Source organism: Cervus canadensis, chromosome 4 (genome assembly GCF_019320065.1).
Source record: "Cervus canadensis isolate Bull #8, Minnesota chromosome 4, ASM1932006v1, whole genome shotgun sequence".
NCBI classification, from domain to species: Eukaryota; Metazoa; Chordata; class Mammalia; order Artiodactyla; family Cervidae; genus Cervus; species Cervus canadensis.
The window spans coordinates 54,371,289-54,389,825 of record NC_057389.1 but is presented as its reverse complement, the minus strand read 5'-3'; the positions used below and the strand labels follow the sequence as shown (position 1 = coordinate 54,389,825).

General features: G+C 41.0%; 1 protein-coding gene across 5 annotated transcripts; it reads right to left on the bottom strand.

The window, feature by feature from the left end:
* Positions 1-498: 498 nt before the first annotated feature.
* On the bottom strand, positions 499-11,657 carry LOC122439761 (glucocorticoid receptor-like). 5 transcript variants are annotated; one of them, XM_043465122.1, is made up of 3 exons: positions 11,528-11,657; positions 6,242-7,453; positions 499-930 (listed from the first exon to the last, which is right to left on the bottom strand). In XM_043465122.1, exons 2-3 carry the CDS (start codon positions 7,438-7,440, stop codon positions 816-818), a joined length of 1,314 nt encoding a protein of 437 aa, XP_043321057.1. In that variant the 5' UTR covers positions 7,441-7,453; positions 11,528-11,657; the 3' UTR covers positions 499-815. The 5 variants fall into 5 exon arrangements, with proteins under 5 accessions (XP_043321057.1, XP_043321055.1, XP_043321056.1 ...); XM_043465120.1 differs by lacking the exon at positions 11,528-11,657 and adding an exon at positions 11,029-11,174 and having other exon boundaries at positions 500-930; XM_043465121.1 differs by lacking the exon at positions 11,528-11,657 and adding an exon at positions 9,194-9,629 and having other exon boundaries at positions 500-930.
* Between the last annotated feature and the right edge of the window lie 6,880 nt (positions 11,658-18,537).

Below are 18,537 nucleotides of genomic sequence, written 5' to 3'. Positions count from 1 at the left end.
AAGCACAAAACATTAAAACAACAGCAAAGTAAAAAAGTGTCCACAGCGAACCAGTAGAGCTTTAATGTTCAACATGTGACAGTCATAAGGTCATAAGTCACACACTGCCCCAACCAGCATGAAATAATAAATCATGTACTAAATTAGATGTCATTTCACAACAGCTTTAAAAAATTGGCTATCAAATATACTTTCATAATAGCCACAGCTAAATATTAAGGACAATTATGAAATCAACCAGAATAAAGGTTAATTTTATTATAAAAAGAAAAATTAACGTTTATTGCCACAAACTGTATGTCCTAAATACTACATACTTAAGTTGAACTTAAGTTTAAAAAATAAAAATTCAATGTAAGATAATGTGCTAAATATTTATAGCTAATCATATTATTAATAACCTTTCTCCCCTGAAATATATATATTTGGAGCTCTACAGTGCAAATGAAAAAAATTCTAAAATAAGAGACATTTTCACTAAATTTGTTGTATTAGAGACATTATTGATTTTGTTGAAACTTGCTCAAATGAAAAAAATTTTAAGGCACTCAAAATTAATATGTTACTCTGAAAAAGTATATTTAAGCATGCAGCTCTACTAAGATAAGTCATTAATATTTAAGCTGGGCCAGAGATAAAATTAGGTGATGACATACTTCCATTCAAAATAATTGGCTTTAAGGAATATATTGCAATATAAATAGCTTAAATGACCATCTAGCAACTGGAGAATTCCATAGTTTATTATGGGCTTCCTCAATGGTTCAAGTGGTAAAAACTATCCCTGCAATGCAGGAGACTTAGGAGACTCAGGTTCAATCCCTGGGTAGAGAAGATCCTCTGGAGAAGGAAATAGCGCAACCAATTCCAATATTCTTTGCCCGAAGAATCCCATGAACAGAGTAGCCTGGCAGGATACAGTCCATAAGGCTGCAAAGAGTCAGACATGGCTGAGCACGCACACACACATAATTTATTATAAATTGGTAAGATTAAACAAGAATCCATTTCCTTACTTTTCAGTAGAAAAATACACAACCCATGGAAATACATTACTACTCAAGAAAAGGATTCTACTCCTGAAGTGTATGACATGGTCAGATGACAGTGTATGTCAAAATGCACTGAGAAATATAAAGTGCTTATATCCACATCATATATCATCACTGTTTCAACTACATGCCAGTAATTAGACTTTTTTTGAGTAAACAGCAGTCTAAATAAAAATGGGAAAAATACAAACTTGGTCTTAGCTGAAATAATCTAAAAGGAACTAAAATTTCCATTCCACCCTTTTTTTTTTTGGTAATAAAGAATAGCAAAAGACAACAAGGATCCCTATAAACATCAGGGCTGTTTTGCCATAATTAGCTTTAGATTTTTACATCAAATAAAAGAAACTAAATTGTAATCCTGGTTAATGCACTGCTTTATGTGCAAAGAGTTGATGTGCAAACACAGCTCCAAAGTTCTCTTTTTTCAGTCCTCTGAATTCATGACAGCTGATCCAAACTGTTGGTTTTTGGAATGTTCTTGATGTTTCTAAACTTATCTTCCACCTTTCCACATCTTTACTGCTTCGCCCTCTCACATCCCTTCCCCCAACACCTGTTAATCCACAAACTCCACTGGAAGCCTGTATTCAAGGCATATATGTGATAGTGGTACTCAGGAATAAAAAGGCAATCTATCAAAATCTGGTGTTTGAGGGTAGAAACCACTCTTTCCAACTAATTTTGAACTACTATATTTTCTAAAATATACCTTCGTGGGTAAAAATCAGTACAAAAATTTACCATTAAAACTCACACTCTAACCCAGTCTAGCATAAAAATGATCATGCACAATTCAGAGAGAGGAACACTTAACAGATCCTTTATTTTTTTTCCTAAATGGAAGTCTCTCTGAAATTACAGAAATAAGGAATACACTGCCTTTTAAACCCTTCTATAAAGGTCAATAAGTAATTGATTTTTTTCAATTATAGCTATATTTAACAAAATATTTCTTGAAAATTCTTTTGCAACACAATTTATCAATATATATTTTTTATGACTTGGAAATTTGGAAGCAAGTGCCCATTAATTTGGCAAACACCTGTAAATACTGCATTACACAATTATCAGGATGTCCTGATATGCTATCAGGCACAAACCTATTTTGTGTATTTAATTTGCTCACATAAACAGTGGTACATAATGAAAACTTTTTGCTCACTACAATTAGGTATGATGTTAAAAGTAAGAAAAAATATGTTTCAAGAAATATGCCCCAGGCTAATTTTAAACCCAATGTAAATTAAGAGTTCCTAACAACTAGGCTATTTCAAATCACCTGCAGCCCAGAGTGGATTAAGACTTATATAACCAACCAATTAATACAGATGTTCTTTTATATTAATCACTCATACTAAACACTTTTGATCCAATCTCTCCTTTGCTAAAATCTCAAAAAGCTACTAATATGATCTTTACATACATATGAATTTTACTGCTGTTACAACATGCATTTAACCTATATTTATGCAAGGTATGTTTCAGAATAGGTCTTTTATAGTTTATAAAATTTATAAACAGTCTATATAATAGTGAAAGTGGCCAGATTAACTAAAATATCTGTAACATCAATAGATAAAGCCAAAACGTCATTGTAATACAAATTATTTTTATCAACTATAAAAATATAATGGAACAGTCAAAGAAAAATCATAAGAAGTAATTTCAATAAAATCTGACCACACGCTAATCACACATCTCTGTATTGTAGTGATTCCAAACTAAACTAACACACCTGAATACACATTGTGTTTATCTTTTTTTTTCTTTTACTAATAATAAAGCCATAATGAAGTACAGGGTTTTAAAAAATGAAGACAAAGGGTCAAAAGCTAGCCTCCTTTAACATTCAGAAATCATTTTATGAGTATCAGAAATATTAAGCTTAAAAAGACACTGATTAAAAAAAAAAAAAAAAAGACACTGATTGAAATACTCACTGCCAGAACCTTTGGAAGGAGAGAAAAAAGGTACAAATAAAGAACCAATTAAAAAAGGAGAGAAATCAGTAAAAATCTCTTCCTCAGGCCTCCTCTCTCTCTGAGAAAACAATCAACACAACGTTAATGAGAAAAATGTAAAGGGGACACAATTTGCTTCATTCATCCTGTGCTTGTACAGGTCTTCATTCCCATTATGTTAATAAGTGAGGCACAGATGCAAATAATGATGAGATGTTAAAATCTACATAAATTTTCATAGCTTCATTAAATGCCAATCAACAGAGCCTTAAACTCCACCTATGACTTAAGTTTACAAATTCATCTTGTATCATTCTTTCTCTCCAGTAACCATACGCTTCAGAAAATGATCAACTTTTTCCATACTAAAGTTTCAACACAGTTCCAATAAAATCTCTTAATTCCACCGGAAACCATTTACTTCTATGCCTCCTTTCAGCAGTTGCATCATTAATGCTCAAGTGAAACATCGTTGAAAATCAATTATGCAGAAATGTGCCTTCATCAATGTTACAAGTTTATGGTCAATTTTTTGAATTTCAGTATTTAAAAAGTATATTAAGGTAGAATGGCTACTGCATTTTACTTAAAGAATGTATCTGAGTATCAACAAGGTTCCTCTCATTTTACTATCAATTAACTTAAATCTTCAAATAGTCTACTACGGCCCATTGTGATACTCATAATTTTACAACAATGTATTAACTGGATGTTGTACTATGCTGATACATCAGAAGAATTGCCTTCCCTCATAAAAGAGAGTGAAGTGTTTTTAAGCATTTTAAGAAAAAGCAATTTTAGGTGACATCTTGAAAAGTCAAATTACAATTTACGCTTTAAAAGAATTTAAACAGAGTGCAAGTGAAGTTATTAGTGGATTTAATATTTCTGTATCTAAAGTCAGAAAGTCATTATTTAACATAGTTGTGGTCTTATCATGTTGAATTATCTGCTGATTACTCAAGGTCACTAGTCATAAAGTTTGGCTAGAACCATGTAACATATAGAGAAGAGAAAGCAACCAATTTTAGTTATATCAGGGTTATTGTTTGGAAACAATAGGCTAATTCAATGATGGTAAAAAGAAACACTGTTTCAATTTACTTGGAAGAAGCTTTGTTCAGGGTAATCACAGTTCCCAATGTTAAGATAATGCCACCAAGTACAAAATTTTCAAACCTTCTCAAATTATCCTGTAAAGATATTACATCTTTTCATTAGGACACAAACTACTGATTATAATTCCAAACCACACATCAGCATAGAATAATCATTTCATTAAATATTAGACTCTTGAAAGAGCCACATGATCGTTTTGCCTACGATCATATGGTTGTTGAGGCTGACATACCTTAAATGTTATCAATGACCTGATAAAGTATTAAAACTATCTTAAATCATTAAAGAATAACTATATTCATTTAAGACTTATTCTCCAGATCCTAGATTTTATAGCGCTTAATGAAAGTTAAGTGATTAGAAAATGAGAAGTTCTAGTTCCACGCCTTTTTTACAGTAAGGAAAATGAAAACAATACCATGCTAAGTATCAGAACAAAAAGCATTAATAATCACCAAGTGTTTCCTAAGATATATTATTTTTCTTTGTACAATTAAATGTTTTATAAATCAATGTAGCAGTTTCCTACAAATACCTTAGTCAAATCAAATGCACTTATTCTTTTAAGACAAATAAGCACAATCATGAATTCCACTACCAAAAACTGAATTGAGAAATTTAAAACACAGCATGTCTTTTAAGACTGAAGCACAACAAGCTAATGTAGTAACATCTCGAATCTTCTTACTGAAAACATTTTAAACCCTCAGTTCAGAATGACAGCAATAAAAAGTTGAAACGTTCTAAGTAAAAGATAATTATTATTTAAGTAACAGATTAGTAGGTAGTTTACATTTTAAAACACACAGGAACCAAGGATTTTTTTTTTCTTTTTTCTTTTATAAGAAACATCTAAGCCTTTTAAAAGGAATAGAACATGGCCTAAGTCTAAAATTTTTCCCCAACGAGCAAAGCTTCCTAATTAAAGAGGAACGAAAAGAGTCACCTCAGTATTCGGGTATATCATTAATAAAGTATTTTTTAAAATTTTAAATAAAATTTTCAACGACTTGTTAGTGGGAAGTGACTACCATTATTAACATCTTAGAACTTGAAGTACTTACATACAAAAAATCATGGTGTCTACTATGCCCTCCTCCCAGCTCAAGAAGTCACACTGATTAATCAGTCTTGTCTCTCTACAATTAATTTTTATATTTTTCTTCACACCTAAAATGTGATACATATTTATCTGAATTGGCAATGGGTGTGCAGGACAGAGCATTTAACCCCTACCAACAGATTCACCTACATTTAGAACTTTTTCTTGGTAATTACATTTTTACAGACCTTTTTGAGTCAAACAGAAATGTCAGTACACTTATAAATGATGGAGAATAAAGAAGATAGAAACAAATTAAACATAGCTGAGACAGAAGCTTAACAATGTTGGCTATTAGTTATATATCTGAGAACTTGTAGGAACATTTTAAAGTAAACTCAGCACCAATTTCTTTCTTAAAGAAACCAATCAGCAGACATAACTTATCTACCCTGGGTCAGGAACTCTGTCCCACATCTAATACTCAGGTCAGGTAAACTGTTCGCTGCACTGCTTTAGTAATCTCAGAACTCAGCATCTTCAACAGGAAGGTTCACAGTTTGAAGAAAAGGGTTTATTGTTAGTACTTCTAATTTTCCCCAGGCTAACACTTCACAGATGTACAAATATAGCACAAGGTTTGATTATGTAAGTATTAAAGGTGTTTTTCATTGTCACGTAAGAGCATATTTTAGGACAACTTAAAAATATGCATAATAAATATGTTTCCACACATTATCCCCCTCTGAATTTACGTCACTTTTACTAAAGTTAGCTGTTAATGAGCAACATTATTTTAAATTTTTACATAAAATTTTCAATCACTGCCCAATGGGATACTAAATACCACTATTTCTGAAAAAACAAACACAAAACTTGAAAGGGTTTTGTCCATATGGATAAATCATGTAGTTTGTCTACCAAGCCTACTTTCAAAAGACCATTTAAACGTATTCACATGAAAAAGCACTTGAATTGCAGTCGAATACATTCAAATAAATGTTTAAATCTATCAATGGATCTTAAACATACCATTTTCAAGAAATAGAAAGCATTAATCTTACCTTGAATAGCCGTTAGAAAAAACAGATCGACCAGAGAAGTTCAAAGTCCCCAAGGAAGTCAAGTTATCATCTCCAGACCCTTGGCATCTATTCCAATTTTCTGAACCAACAGGAATTGGTGGAATGACATTAAAAATAGGTTTCTGATCCTGTTGTTGAGAAAGGGATGCTGTATTCATGTCGTAGTGGTACATCTGTCCCCCAGAGGTACTCACACCATGAACAGAAATGGCAGACATTTTATTACCAATTATATTGGCCCCAGAAAAGCTGGCCTGACAATAAACTGGGCCCAGTTTCTCCTGCTTAATTACCCCAGGGGTGCAGAGTTCGATAAAATCTTCTTTTTCTGTTTTCACTTGGGGCAGTGGCACACTGCTAGGACTTGGTAAGATCAAATCTCCATTATCTTTAATTTTAGGCTTAGTGTCCGGTAAAACAAGAGGCTTACAGTCCTCATTCGAGCTTCCTTCCAGAAGGAATGGATCATCCTCTCCTGCCAAAGGAGAAAGCAAACAGTTTTCATCTATCAAGAGGTCTGAGCTCCAAGGACTTTCACTTGTCTCTTTACTTGGGGACCCAGAAGAAAACTCCAAATCCTGGAGCTTTTTCCTCCAAATGTCAAAGGTGCTTTGGTCTGTGGTATATAACTTCATATTACCCCCGTTACTGCCCTTCTGGCCTTTCAAATTCTGCTGTTCTGAAGACACATCAGAGTGAGTTTTTGGAAACTCCTTCTCTGTGGGGGCAGCAGAGACAGCAGCAGATGCTGAATTCTTGGGGTTCTCTGGAACACTGGTTGACCTATTGAGGTTTGCGATGCTTTCTTCCAGAAGCCGAAAGTCTGTTTCCCCAGAGGAAAGGCTGATTTGGCCCTGTTGTGGGAATCCCAGGTCATTTCCCATCACTTTTGTCTCTGTCTCTCCCATGTACAGTCCCATTGACAGTGAAACTGCCTTGGACAGATCTGGCTGCTGCGCATTGCTTCCTGAGCCTTTTGGAAAATCAACCAGAAGTCTTTGCTGCTTGGAGTCTGACTGAGAAGCAGCAGCCAGTGAGGGCGAAGATGCAGAAACCTTCAGAGTAGCTCCTCCCCTTAGGGTTTTATAGAAGTCCATCACATTTCCCCTCTCTCGACCAAGCACACTGCTGGGAATTTCTTCTCTACTGGGGGTGCTTAAAGACTCCTTGGGGTCCATCAGTGAGTATCAGCTACAAAAAAAGAAGGGGACATAATAAGCTACAAAATCACATTATCTCTGTGATCCGATTAGTAAGAGCCTGTTAAGTGAACCTTTTAGTTAACACCGAATCTAATTCCTGTTATCAAAAGAGTAGATAGATTCTGCCTTCCAGAATACAAAAGCAGAGGCTCCTGCTCCCATTCAGTCACCACATTTAAAAGTACAATGCAGTCCATTTGTACAGCTCTGAACAATACTGTATCAAACTAAGCGTGGCTCGTCATCCTGCCACTCACAAATTGGTATCTTTGTTAATCAGAGACATTATAATTCATGACATCTGATTATTCTAAAGGTTCCAGCTGATGTCAAAGTATTTAATTTTAAAAAAGGAAGTATGATCATTTCTTTTCAACTAATCAAGGTTATCGGCTTTTCTGAGAACCAATAAACGTAAAATTTGATAAACACTATGCTAGAATTCTCTAATTACTCCTCAATTCCCCTCCTACTGGCTGGTCACACATCCAAACCTTTTAGTACAACCTACTGGTGAACCATGTATTTTATTTGAAAAATAAACAATGATGGTCTGCTCATCTTCCAATAGAGTAGGAAAAGGCTCTTATTTTAACCCATATTTCCTACTGAATGTGCCTAATAGTGCCTGCCTTCAAATTTTGGACATATGAAATGACAGGCACTGTACACAGGCTAGTCAAAATTTAGATTTAAAAAAGTAGAATGTGTAGTAGCTTCACACTACAATTTTAGCTTATTTAAATACTGTACAAGAACTATAGCTCTCTCAAACCCTTACAACACAACAGAATCTATTGATGAAACTACATGTTTTTAAACCGCTTAAGACCTCAGTATGAAATACTACTATAATCTCTAAATTAAATTTTTTCCGTTCTGAATATCTAAATATTGAAAAAACAAAGAAAAACAAACAAACAAAAAAAACAAAAGCCACCCCAGACCTGTAAAATCACACTCATATAAATCCAAGTAAAATGCTCAAAAAATTTGCTCCGCATTCTAAAGCTTAACCTATCCTAATTCTGAGCCTTCTTTCAAGAGGGTTAGGTTGATAGGTTATTGACAATCCAGATCTTTTAAGAGGCAGGTATTCTTCGATAAGCATTATTTGCGACATTATAGTCAAATCCCGTTCAAAGAAAAAAAACTTTTCCTGTACGGAGACTTTAAGATGCTCAAACTTCACCGGTCCTCTCTAAAAGTGGAATGTGATGAAGGCAGGCAGAGGTGGGTACCCGCCTCTATAAATCTCAAGGGTAAACTGCTTTTCTCCCCGCCCCTCTGCTGTATTTATCTGATAACGATCTCTAAACACAAGGTATCAAATGGAGCCTAATGAATATCCACGCCGCTTTGACAGCTGCCTTCAAACTCGAAACCAAAACAAAACTTCATAAAACGAAAAGATACCTCAAACGACTTTATCCCCCCGTTTAAGTTGCGAATAACCCTGTCACAGTAGTCGGCCTTAACGAACCATGCCAAGGGGTCTTAAGCGGCATTACAAGGCTGCAACTGTCGAGTCTGCAATCTCAAAACGTCAAACTAGCGCTTGTCAAAAACTGCACCTCAAAACTATTATGGTTAGCGAGGGTCTTTTTTCTAAAAGGGGCTACTTCAAACCTTCAGGCGCGAAGTGATGCCCAGCGCTAAAGAACAAACCCGGGGCCGAGGGAGGGGAGAGGGGAAAAAGTGCGAGGTTAAGAGAGAAATGTGTCCAGACCTGTTGAGTTCTTTCTCCGACACGCCCACTTCCACCAGATAACGCCAGCCCTGGCCGAAGTCTCCAAGTCGCAGACTGTCAGCCCCCTGCGTGTGTACACGCGCGCGCGCGCGCGCACACACACACACACACACACATGCGCGCCCGCCAGAAAGGAGACGCACTGGAGCCTCGACACAAACCCTGCTCGCGCTCGGGCGCACTAGGGTGGAGTGGAAAGAGTCAGGCGAGAATTCAGACGCCGCTCAACGTTCACCAGAAAAATGGGTGTCATGGAGGCCCCCTGGGAGGGAAAAGAAAAGGGACTAGGAAAGAGGGGGAAAAAAAAGAAAAAAACCAACCAGGATTCCTTGCCAGGGAACGAGAGCGAGAGCCTGGAAACCTGGGGCGGCTCGACGAGGCTCCACTCGCAGGGAGCTCGGGTTCCTCCCCCTCGGCCCGTCCGGGGGACGGCGGCCCAGGGAGAGGAAGAGGCCAGCGCTGTCACCCGCGCGCTGCCCTTTCGTCACCGCCACCCGGCCCTCGTCAGCCCCCACCCCCACTCCCCGAGGCTAATAAAAGTTTGCGAGCTACCGCGGCGCCCCCGAGCCAGCCTCCAGGCCCCGGCCCGCACCTCGGGGAGCAAGCGCCCGCCCGGGCCCCGGCCCCCGGCCCTCCCCTTACCTCTGCCGGCTGCGCCGCTCACCCGCCACCGTCCGCGGCTCCCACCGCAGCCGAGATAAACAACTTAGCGTGTGAAAGCAGGAGCAGGAGGAGGGAGAGATTTTTTTCTCTAAAAAAAAGGAAGTAAACAGCTGCCCCCTTCTCCATGAGGGGGAGGGGAGAGCCCCTATTTGAGAGAGTCTCCCATTTCCCGGCTGACAAGCCAGACCCCCGCCCCGCGCACGTCTTCGCGGGCCGGGGCTCTCCGGCGCGCGTCCTCCGGGCCGGCGCTCCGCCGCTCCGGCTGCGGCGTCTCTTTCCACCCACTAGAATCCGTCCCCGACGGGCGGGCGGTGACTCGGGCTCCCGTCACAGACTCGAGCTCGCAAAATGGAGGAGGAGGAGGAGGGGAGGCAGCGCGGACACGCGAAAGGGCCGCCCGGCCGCGGCGAACGAACGGGACCGAGAAGGGGGCGGGCGGAGGCGGCGCCACGGCGCGCACACACACACACACACACACACACGCGCGCGCGCGCACGCTCCCACTCCACCCCCGGCCGCTCCCCGCCTGAGGGGCCGCGCGGTGGCGCGGGGAACGGTGCAACCTGTTGGCGACGCTCGGCAACTGCAGGAGCGGCCGCGGCCCCCGCCCCCACGCCCTCCGCGCGGGCCCCACCACCCCGGCCGCGACGGCGCCTGCCCGCCCGCGGCCCCCCGGCGAGGCTCCCGCCCAGGCCGCCTCGTCGCCCCCCACCTCTCCACCCCCCAGGCAAAAGGAGAGGAGGCGCCGGCGAGGCCGACCTGGCCTTTCTGGGGCAGGCTTCGGAGGGAAGCCGAGTTTTCTCTCTAGTTTCTCTTCTTGCCGCTCCTTCCCGCCCCCGCCCAACTCCGCGACTCCGGATCCACTCCGGGGCTCGCCCGGTCCTTCGGCGGTAAACGCCGTCAGCGCCCCTGCGGATGACAGCGGGCTGGCTGGGGGAGCCGGGGCGCGGCCGCAGCAGAGCCGCGGGGCCGGTCCGCGCCTCCGCCCCCGGGCCGAGTTGAGCGAAGTGTGTCACTTCGAATGGGGCTACGGGGTTGCACGGAAACGGTGCCGCAGTGTCTCGGCCGCTCGCGGGACCGGACAGCCAGACACGCCCTCTGGGGAGGCTTCAGGGAGGGGCGGGCAGGGAAGGGGGTCCGCTCGTACGTACTCTTGGCCCACGGGGAGTCGCGTGCCGGCCGGTCCCCCACCCCCGCATCGTCTGGGCGGCCCAGTCTGCACCCGCCGAACACGCTTGCACCCAGAGTGAAGTTGCAAAGCAGAACCCACCCTCCCCCGCGCCGCGACCGTCCCCCACCCTCTTCTCCGAGTCTGCGAGGCGGCGGCGGCGGCAGAAGGAGGCGCCGCTTGCCAAGTTCAACCCCCATCCCTCCCTCCGTCCTAGCGCGCTCACACTTGAAGGAAGTTGCACGCCAAATGCAAAACCTCCGGCGAACTAGATTTCTTTGCACTTTTTATTATTTTTAAGGAAAGCAGGAGGTGGCAGGCCTAAAAGCAAGTTGCAAGCGAAATAGTAAGTTGCTTGCAAAGTACGCCCTCCTCCCCCGCCACCCCCAACTCCTGACCTCTCCTTCCACCCCCCTCGGGGGCCCACGTCCAAGTTTCCCGCGGAGGCCCTTCCCCAGAATCTTGACATTTGCTGCACTCGCCTCAGTGCGTTGCTCACTATTTCGTGTTCATGGGACCCCAGTCCCTCCAAATAAAATTGAACACACGCAGCTTTAAAATGTCAGCGTTAAACTCCTTCCAGCTGTTCCCGTTACGCACCTCCCCCTCCATCCGAGGGAAACACGTGGCTTGTCCCCAAAGAGAGGGGCGTGGGGCCAGGGGAGTCGGCGCGGGAGGCCCACGCCCCAGCCCCCGCCCCCACCCCCTCCCCAAACTCGCCGCTTCGGGAGGGCTACGGCGACGCCGGGGTCGAGCCTCCTACCTTGGGCCGCCCATACTACCATTTGTGTGACTCGGGGAAAGGTTGTGTTTGTGTTGCTTTAGGGTTTGGGGAGGTAACTTTTGCGCCCCTACAGGTGACATCGCTTGCCTGCTGCTGCCGGGGACGGAGGCTGCGGCAGCTCCACCTAGCCCTGCCCGGGCGCTCGGCTGCAGCTACTTTTCCCCCGGCTGCACCCAGACTGGCAGCGGCTGCTCTGCCCTGACATTTGCAGAGGATTGGGTAAGCGCGTGCCGGAAGCCGCCCGCCGCCATCTTGGTAAAGGCAGCTGACGCCGCCTGGCTGCGCGTCCACCATCTTGGCCAAGGTTCTCGTTACTCGGCAGCCCAAGTCGCTCATCCTTGGTTCTGAGGTGGTGGACGCTGCCCCGTGTGTTGTCCGAGGATGACAGGGGAGAACTAGGCTATTAGCAAGCCACCTGTCCGGAGGCGATCTGCACTGGCCGCCTCCAGGTGATGCCAGGGCCACCATCTTGGCAAAGGAAAAGACGCTCACCGCCGGAGGAAAGAAGGGAGCCAAGACCTTTGCCAGCGTAGAACCCTCAGCCAGAAGAATTTTTATGAAGGGCACTGAGCAAGCCAGTTGCTAACAAAACCCCTTCTGTTAGCAACATTTCTTCTGATCCAGAAGAAATGACTTCTGTTTTCTTTGCCTTGGCAGTAGTCAATGGGAGGGAAGCCCTTGTCTTGGGTGCTCACGGTGGCCTCTAAATGAGAATTGACTCCAAGAATGCTACTTTGCCTACTTCCCAGGTTTCTTACCTTCCAAGTTCAAATACTAGAATCACATGTCTTTACCCGATGGGTCCCTAAACAACCAACAGCTTCATGGAAAGAAAGTCAAGACCCAGACCTACAATGTTACCTTACTGTGTTTCAAAAGTGAGTTAAATAACTTGCACTGAAATGAATATCCTTGTACATCTGCTTAGAAGTCATATTAGGAATTACTTAAGTATTTAAGCATATACATATATAAAGGGGGGGAGGGCAGACTTTCCTGGTGGCTCCGTGGTAGAGTCTGCCTACCAATGTGGGAGATGCAGGTTCACTTCCTGGGTGGGGAAGACACCAGGAGAAGGGAATGGCTACCCACTCCTGTATTCTTGCCTCAGAAACCCCATGGACAGGTGAGCCTAGTGGGCTACAGTCCCGGGGTTGCAAAAAGAGTCCCAAACGACTTAGCAACTAAACAACAAAACTAAGGGGACCCTAATTTATCTAATCAAGTGTCTTTTCCCATACTATAATCCTGTTTCATAGTTGAATCTCTGCTCTTAAAAAACAAACACACACCTCATCCCTCTTACCTGTTCATATTGCAGGTGGTTGGCACCCTGCATTTATATAACATCTGCTTTTACAAGAGTTCCCAATTAACTCTCCCATCTCATTTTTTTTCTTGCGGGTCTAGGGAATCACTTTAAAGAGGGAGAGGACTCATTGTTTCAAATTAACAATCACCATTGAAAACACTTTCAGTGGAGCAAAAGTGTTAAATTTTCCTGATTTGTTTCTTTTCAGTGGTCTAAGTATGCTTGTTAATTTTTTAATTTGATGGGAAACCTCTCAGTCTTTAGTCTTTCATGTTTATCTGAAAGCATGCATAAACTTTAGATTAGCCCAGTGTCTGCTTTTTAGAGTATTAGAATTGTTATGCTTTGTGGCTAACATTTATTGATTCCCCCAACACCACCCCCCCCCCAACACACAGTCTGCTGTCCACTTATGCTGACAACAGCTGAATAGATAGGTATATATCTATCTATATATTTAACATGAGGAACCCAAGGCTTACAGAGCTTGAGGTTTATCCAAGATCACATAGCTAAGCATGGAAGGTAGAAATAGACAATATTAAAGAGATTTTTCTTCACTGATCTTGTAATTTCCACAAAAGAGTTTGCAAATCCTGTGATATGCCTACAATAAACGTGTATGGAATTTAATTCAAGAAATGAAATCCTGTGTACCAGAAAGGACATGAGATTAAGCATTGTAATAATAACAGCAATTCTAACAGTAGTTAACAGTTACTGAACTTCTATCTAACCAGGCACCACTGAAAGTGTTTCATATATATATGACCTTATCTTTAAATATGAAAAATTACTAGTAGATAAAAAATTATTAATCTGTAACCCTGGGAAGTTATAATTACCAAAAAAGAAGAAATAGGATGAATCCCTATCTAAGGGGGAATATATTTGATTGTCTCAGAAGTAAAGGTGGCAATGAGGTGATACATCCAAACTGCAACAAGGCAAGGACCTTTTCTGTCTTGTTCATCTCTGTATGTTCCACTCCTAGAATACAGTCCAGTACATAGTTACAATCAAACATTGGGTAACTAGACATAATATCAGTTTTACTGCATTGCTGCATTGTTGTGGAGGCCAAATGAGTTAATGAAATGTGTCCAAATATCACTCTAGATCTTCATTTTAATTGAGTTATGTTTAAACACCTGAGTACTCCTTCCTAAAAAAATTTAAAAAACAACAAAGACCCATTACTATTTGTTCCTCTAGTGTCCTGTACTTTACCTTGGTAGCACATTACAGTGATAGTTTGCTACTTCTGGATTCATTTGTTAAATTTCTGTCTGCCCCTCTAGAATATAAACCGCTCTGGGACTTCCCTGGTAGTCCAGTGGCTAGGACTCTAGGCTCCCAGTGCAAAGGGGCCTGGGTTCGATCCCTGGTCAAGAAACCAGATCCCACATGCTGCAACTAAGATCCGGCACAGCCAAATAAATATTAAAAAATTTTTAAAAAGCTCTGTGATGGCAGAGCCTGTGTCTGTCTTTTTCATCACTGTATCACTGCTGCTGCTGCTGCTAAGTTGCTTCAGTTGTGTCCGACTCTGTGCGACCCCATAGATAGATGGCAGCCCACTAGGCTTCCCTGTCCCGAGGGTTCTCCAGGCAAGAATACTGGAGTAGGTTGCTATTTCCTCCTCCAATGCATGAAAATGAAAAGTGAAAGCGAAGTTGCTCAGTCATGTCCGACTCTTCATGACCCCATGGACTGTAGCCTACCAGGCTCCGCCGTCCATGGGATTTTCCAGGCAAGAGTACTGGAGTGGGGTGCCATTGCCTTCTCCATCTGTATCACTAGTATATAGTGGGTACCCAGTGGCTGTCTGTTAAATAAATAAGTAAATGAGGGAAGGAAGGAAGAAATGGAATGGGTCTGAGACTATATCCTAAGATCAATAAAACCTTAAACCTGAACAGTAACTAAACAACTTTTTTACATTTATACAGCAATTGATATATTATCAGAGTGAATTCTCCAGTTCTGTTCATCTGTTGTATCATTTTAGATAGCTAATTGGAACCTGCTATATATAAAGCATAGGAAGCTCAGCTTGGTGCTCTGTGATGACCTGGATGCACAGTGGGATGGGGGATGGAGGTGGGAAGGAGATCTAAGAGGGAGGGATATATGTACACATTTAGCCTATTCACTTCATTGTACAGCAGAAATTAACATTGTAAAGCAATTATATACCAATTAAAAAAAAAGAAAAAAATCCAGGCCTCACTGCCAGAATGCTCCTCCAAATCATCAGTTAAATCCTGTCACACTTCTGCTTAAGTATCTACAATAAATCCCTATTCCAGTGTATATAGACCTCAACTCTCATTCTGGTTAGTATTTAAGACTACGACTTTCACCCTTGTAGAAGGCAAAACTTTGTCACCAATGTGATCGCACTGGTATTAAAGTCAGTTAAAGCAAGGGAATCATAAAAATTATAGTTGTAAATTTGAAGCTTTAAAACCTAGAATTTATGGCAATATTTAGTTGTTAATCCTTTGATGAGGGTCTAAAGCTTTTGAGAGTCCAGTGACTGGCATTTTGTGTTTTCATTCATGTATAAACTACACCTGCATTGCATCAGCATAGCTGTTAAAAGCCAGACTGGCTGGCTGGCCTCCACCTCTATGGATAATGTAACCTTGGGCAACCTAACTCTCTGTGCCTCAGTTTCTATTATCTGTAAAATGGGGATGATATTGGGTTGGCCAAAAAATTCACTTGGGTATTTCCATAAGATATTACGATAATAGTACTAATTCAAATTATGATAAAGATTAAACAAATGTGATATATTTGAAGTGCTTTGACTAATTCTTGGGGTATATTAAATGTTCAGTCATCATTAGCAGTTATTATTAATATGTGGTATTACTATTTTTCCAGTTTTCTTTAAAGTAAAGCAAGAGATTAAAAATACTTAAAAATAATATGAGTATAGATTTCTAAATTTTTATCATTCATCCTCTCTGTCCTCACCCCAATCTTTTAAAGCAGTCTTAGATTCACCCAGTTTGACAGCAATTATTTATAGGGTGTTTTTCCATTTGGATTTTATAAACCAAAAAGTTTCATTACTCATGTTTCATCATTTTACTTAATATTTAATTAAATCAAGTAATTACTAGACCGATGCAAATGGAATAAACATAATTTTGGGGGAAAAACTGACAGGAACTGTTGGAGAGCATAACTGGTAGAAACAGCAATATGTGGAGCATAGGAAGTAACCATGGCCCCAGTGTTCAGCTTGTCCTGCATTAATCAGTATGTTTCCAGGGAGAATGGAGAACCTGGATTAGTTGATATGAATGCTTTTAGTAGTTTTAGTTGAGAGAGAGCCTGATGAAGAAAGAGCACAGTGTACATACCACATTCATTTCTACCTTTACCATTGTTTACCACATGTATTTCCTTTTACATAAAGAGACCTCCTTGTAACTTATTTTCCTACAGCCCATGATTCCTTGTCATGGCTGTACTTTCTGGTTATTCTATCCTTTTATCCCCCCACCTCACTTTAAATCTATGACATTAAATGTAAATTAGAATCAATAAATTTTTATCATTTTCACATGTATTAATTTGGAGTATGGCAGTTCATTGAACATGTTAATTTTACATTAAGCCAGCAAAAGCAGATTTCATGGGTTGTTGGAATTATTTAAAAAGATTACTTCTACAGCTACCATAGGTATTAGATGCCTCTTTAAAACAGTATCCTGTCTTTAGGAAACACTTTTATTCTTGTTTAACTTTGTAAGGTCAGAATTTCAACGGAACCCAGCTGAGTTCCAAAAGCCCCGTCTTTCTTTGCTTCAATATTTGCATTTTACACCAGACATGCTTTTTATAAAGAATGCACATTTAGGACAGCAAGTTCTTAATCATAATGAATTCCATTTTGGTACTTCTTTTTGTAATTGGAATTAACATTCCCACATGAACTGGGAAATGCTAAATTGTTACTGGCACCCCTGGTGTTTTTGCTGATTCTTATGATGCTTTCAATGGTTTCATCATAAGCTACCTAAAATATCACAGTTTATACTCATATGCATGATATGCTTATGGGTGTCCTATTAAGTCTATACTCTTTATGCTGCAGAACTTAGTTTAAGCAATACCTGATTCAAAGAGGAGGTAAATATCAGCAGATAAATGAGATAAGTGTTGCAGTGAGCAGGAACCTAATGTTTTTTAGTGTTTGCAGACATTAGAGCAAGCACACTGAATAACTGTAACAAGTATTATGTACCTTGTTTTTCATCTGTGGCATTTGTGGCTGGCCATTATGTCATTAGCTTTCTTCCTCTTTCTGATTTAATCTCCTTTTCTATTCCATGTACCTTTAGTAGAGATTGTCTCAATCGGTTCCATTTCTAGGCGGGACCCGTCAGCTCATTTTCAAAAACTTACATTTCCATTTTGGTGCTTACACCTGTTTATTTATTAGGTCACGTGGGGCTTTGTTAGAAATAGTGGAGTTGAAAGATCAAAACATCCTTGTTATAGGGGTCCTTTAACAAGACACGAATGTACTTTATAAGAGACTCTTAAGTGTTAAAAAGGACATTTGTTACAACTTTTAAATCTGATGTCAGTATTAGTCAATTAATTTTCTCTAGCCTCTTGTTTGTCAATATGAGACCTGACTTTGAAATCCTGTTCTGTCCTTTACTTAACTGAATCATCTGCAGCCAGTCATTCACTTCTTCTCAGCCTTGTTTTTCTATTCATAAAAGAAGGGTGATATCAACCCCCTACCTCACAGGAATCTGTAAGTCAAACAGGATGGTGTGTACAAAAGGAGTTTTTAAACACTAAGCTTGGGAAAACAAGGAGGGGTGTGTATAATTTTTCATTGTTAGTTCACCACAACAAAAGTAATTATTAATTTTATTGACAATCATCATTGCCTCTCTTCACTCCTTCCCCAGATAGTGCAATGGGTGGCCTGACAATTCCCTCAGAGGAGAGGCAACTCATGAGTGCTGCAGCCAGGTGCACCTGCTTGGGGAGCTGATTGCTAAGTTTTCAGGAATTCTGTAAGTCAGTTGTTCATCATGGCCAAGATTCAAAACTAGACCATTTAGAAACTTACAATTAAACAAAATACTTAAAAAAACAAGGTAATAAATGCTCAAAACTTCACTTCTTAATTGCTTTACCATTATCTATGCTTTAAAGTTGTTTCAGTCCATTCTTTATAATGCATATCCCATATAATGGTGTGACACAACATCTCTTCCCAACTTTGCATTCAGAAATGTTATTTCAGTAGTTTGAAATCAATTGTGATGGAGTATGTATGCTATAGAAATTGGAAAACGCTGCAAATCAGAGCTTGATTTATTGTGTTGATTGTCTAAACTTAAGAAAGTGAT

What these genes read in the sequence shown, in the direction of transcription:
- LOC122439761 (XM_043465122.1), bottom strand. Translation starts at nt 7,440, where the DNA reads ATGGACCCCAAGGAGTCTTTAAGCACCCCCAGTAGAGAAGAAATTCCC. An exon ending in TTTTCTAACGGCTATTCAAG is followed by an intron (nt 931 to 6,241) that starts GTAAGATTAATG and finishes GACTCTTTGCAG; the next exon opens with CCTTATGGACTGTATCCTGC.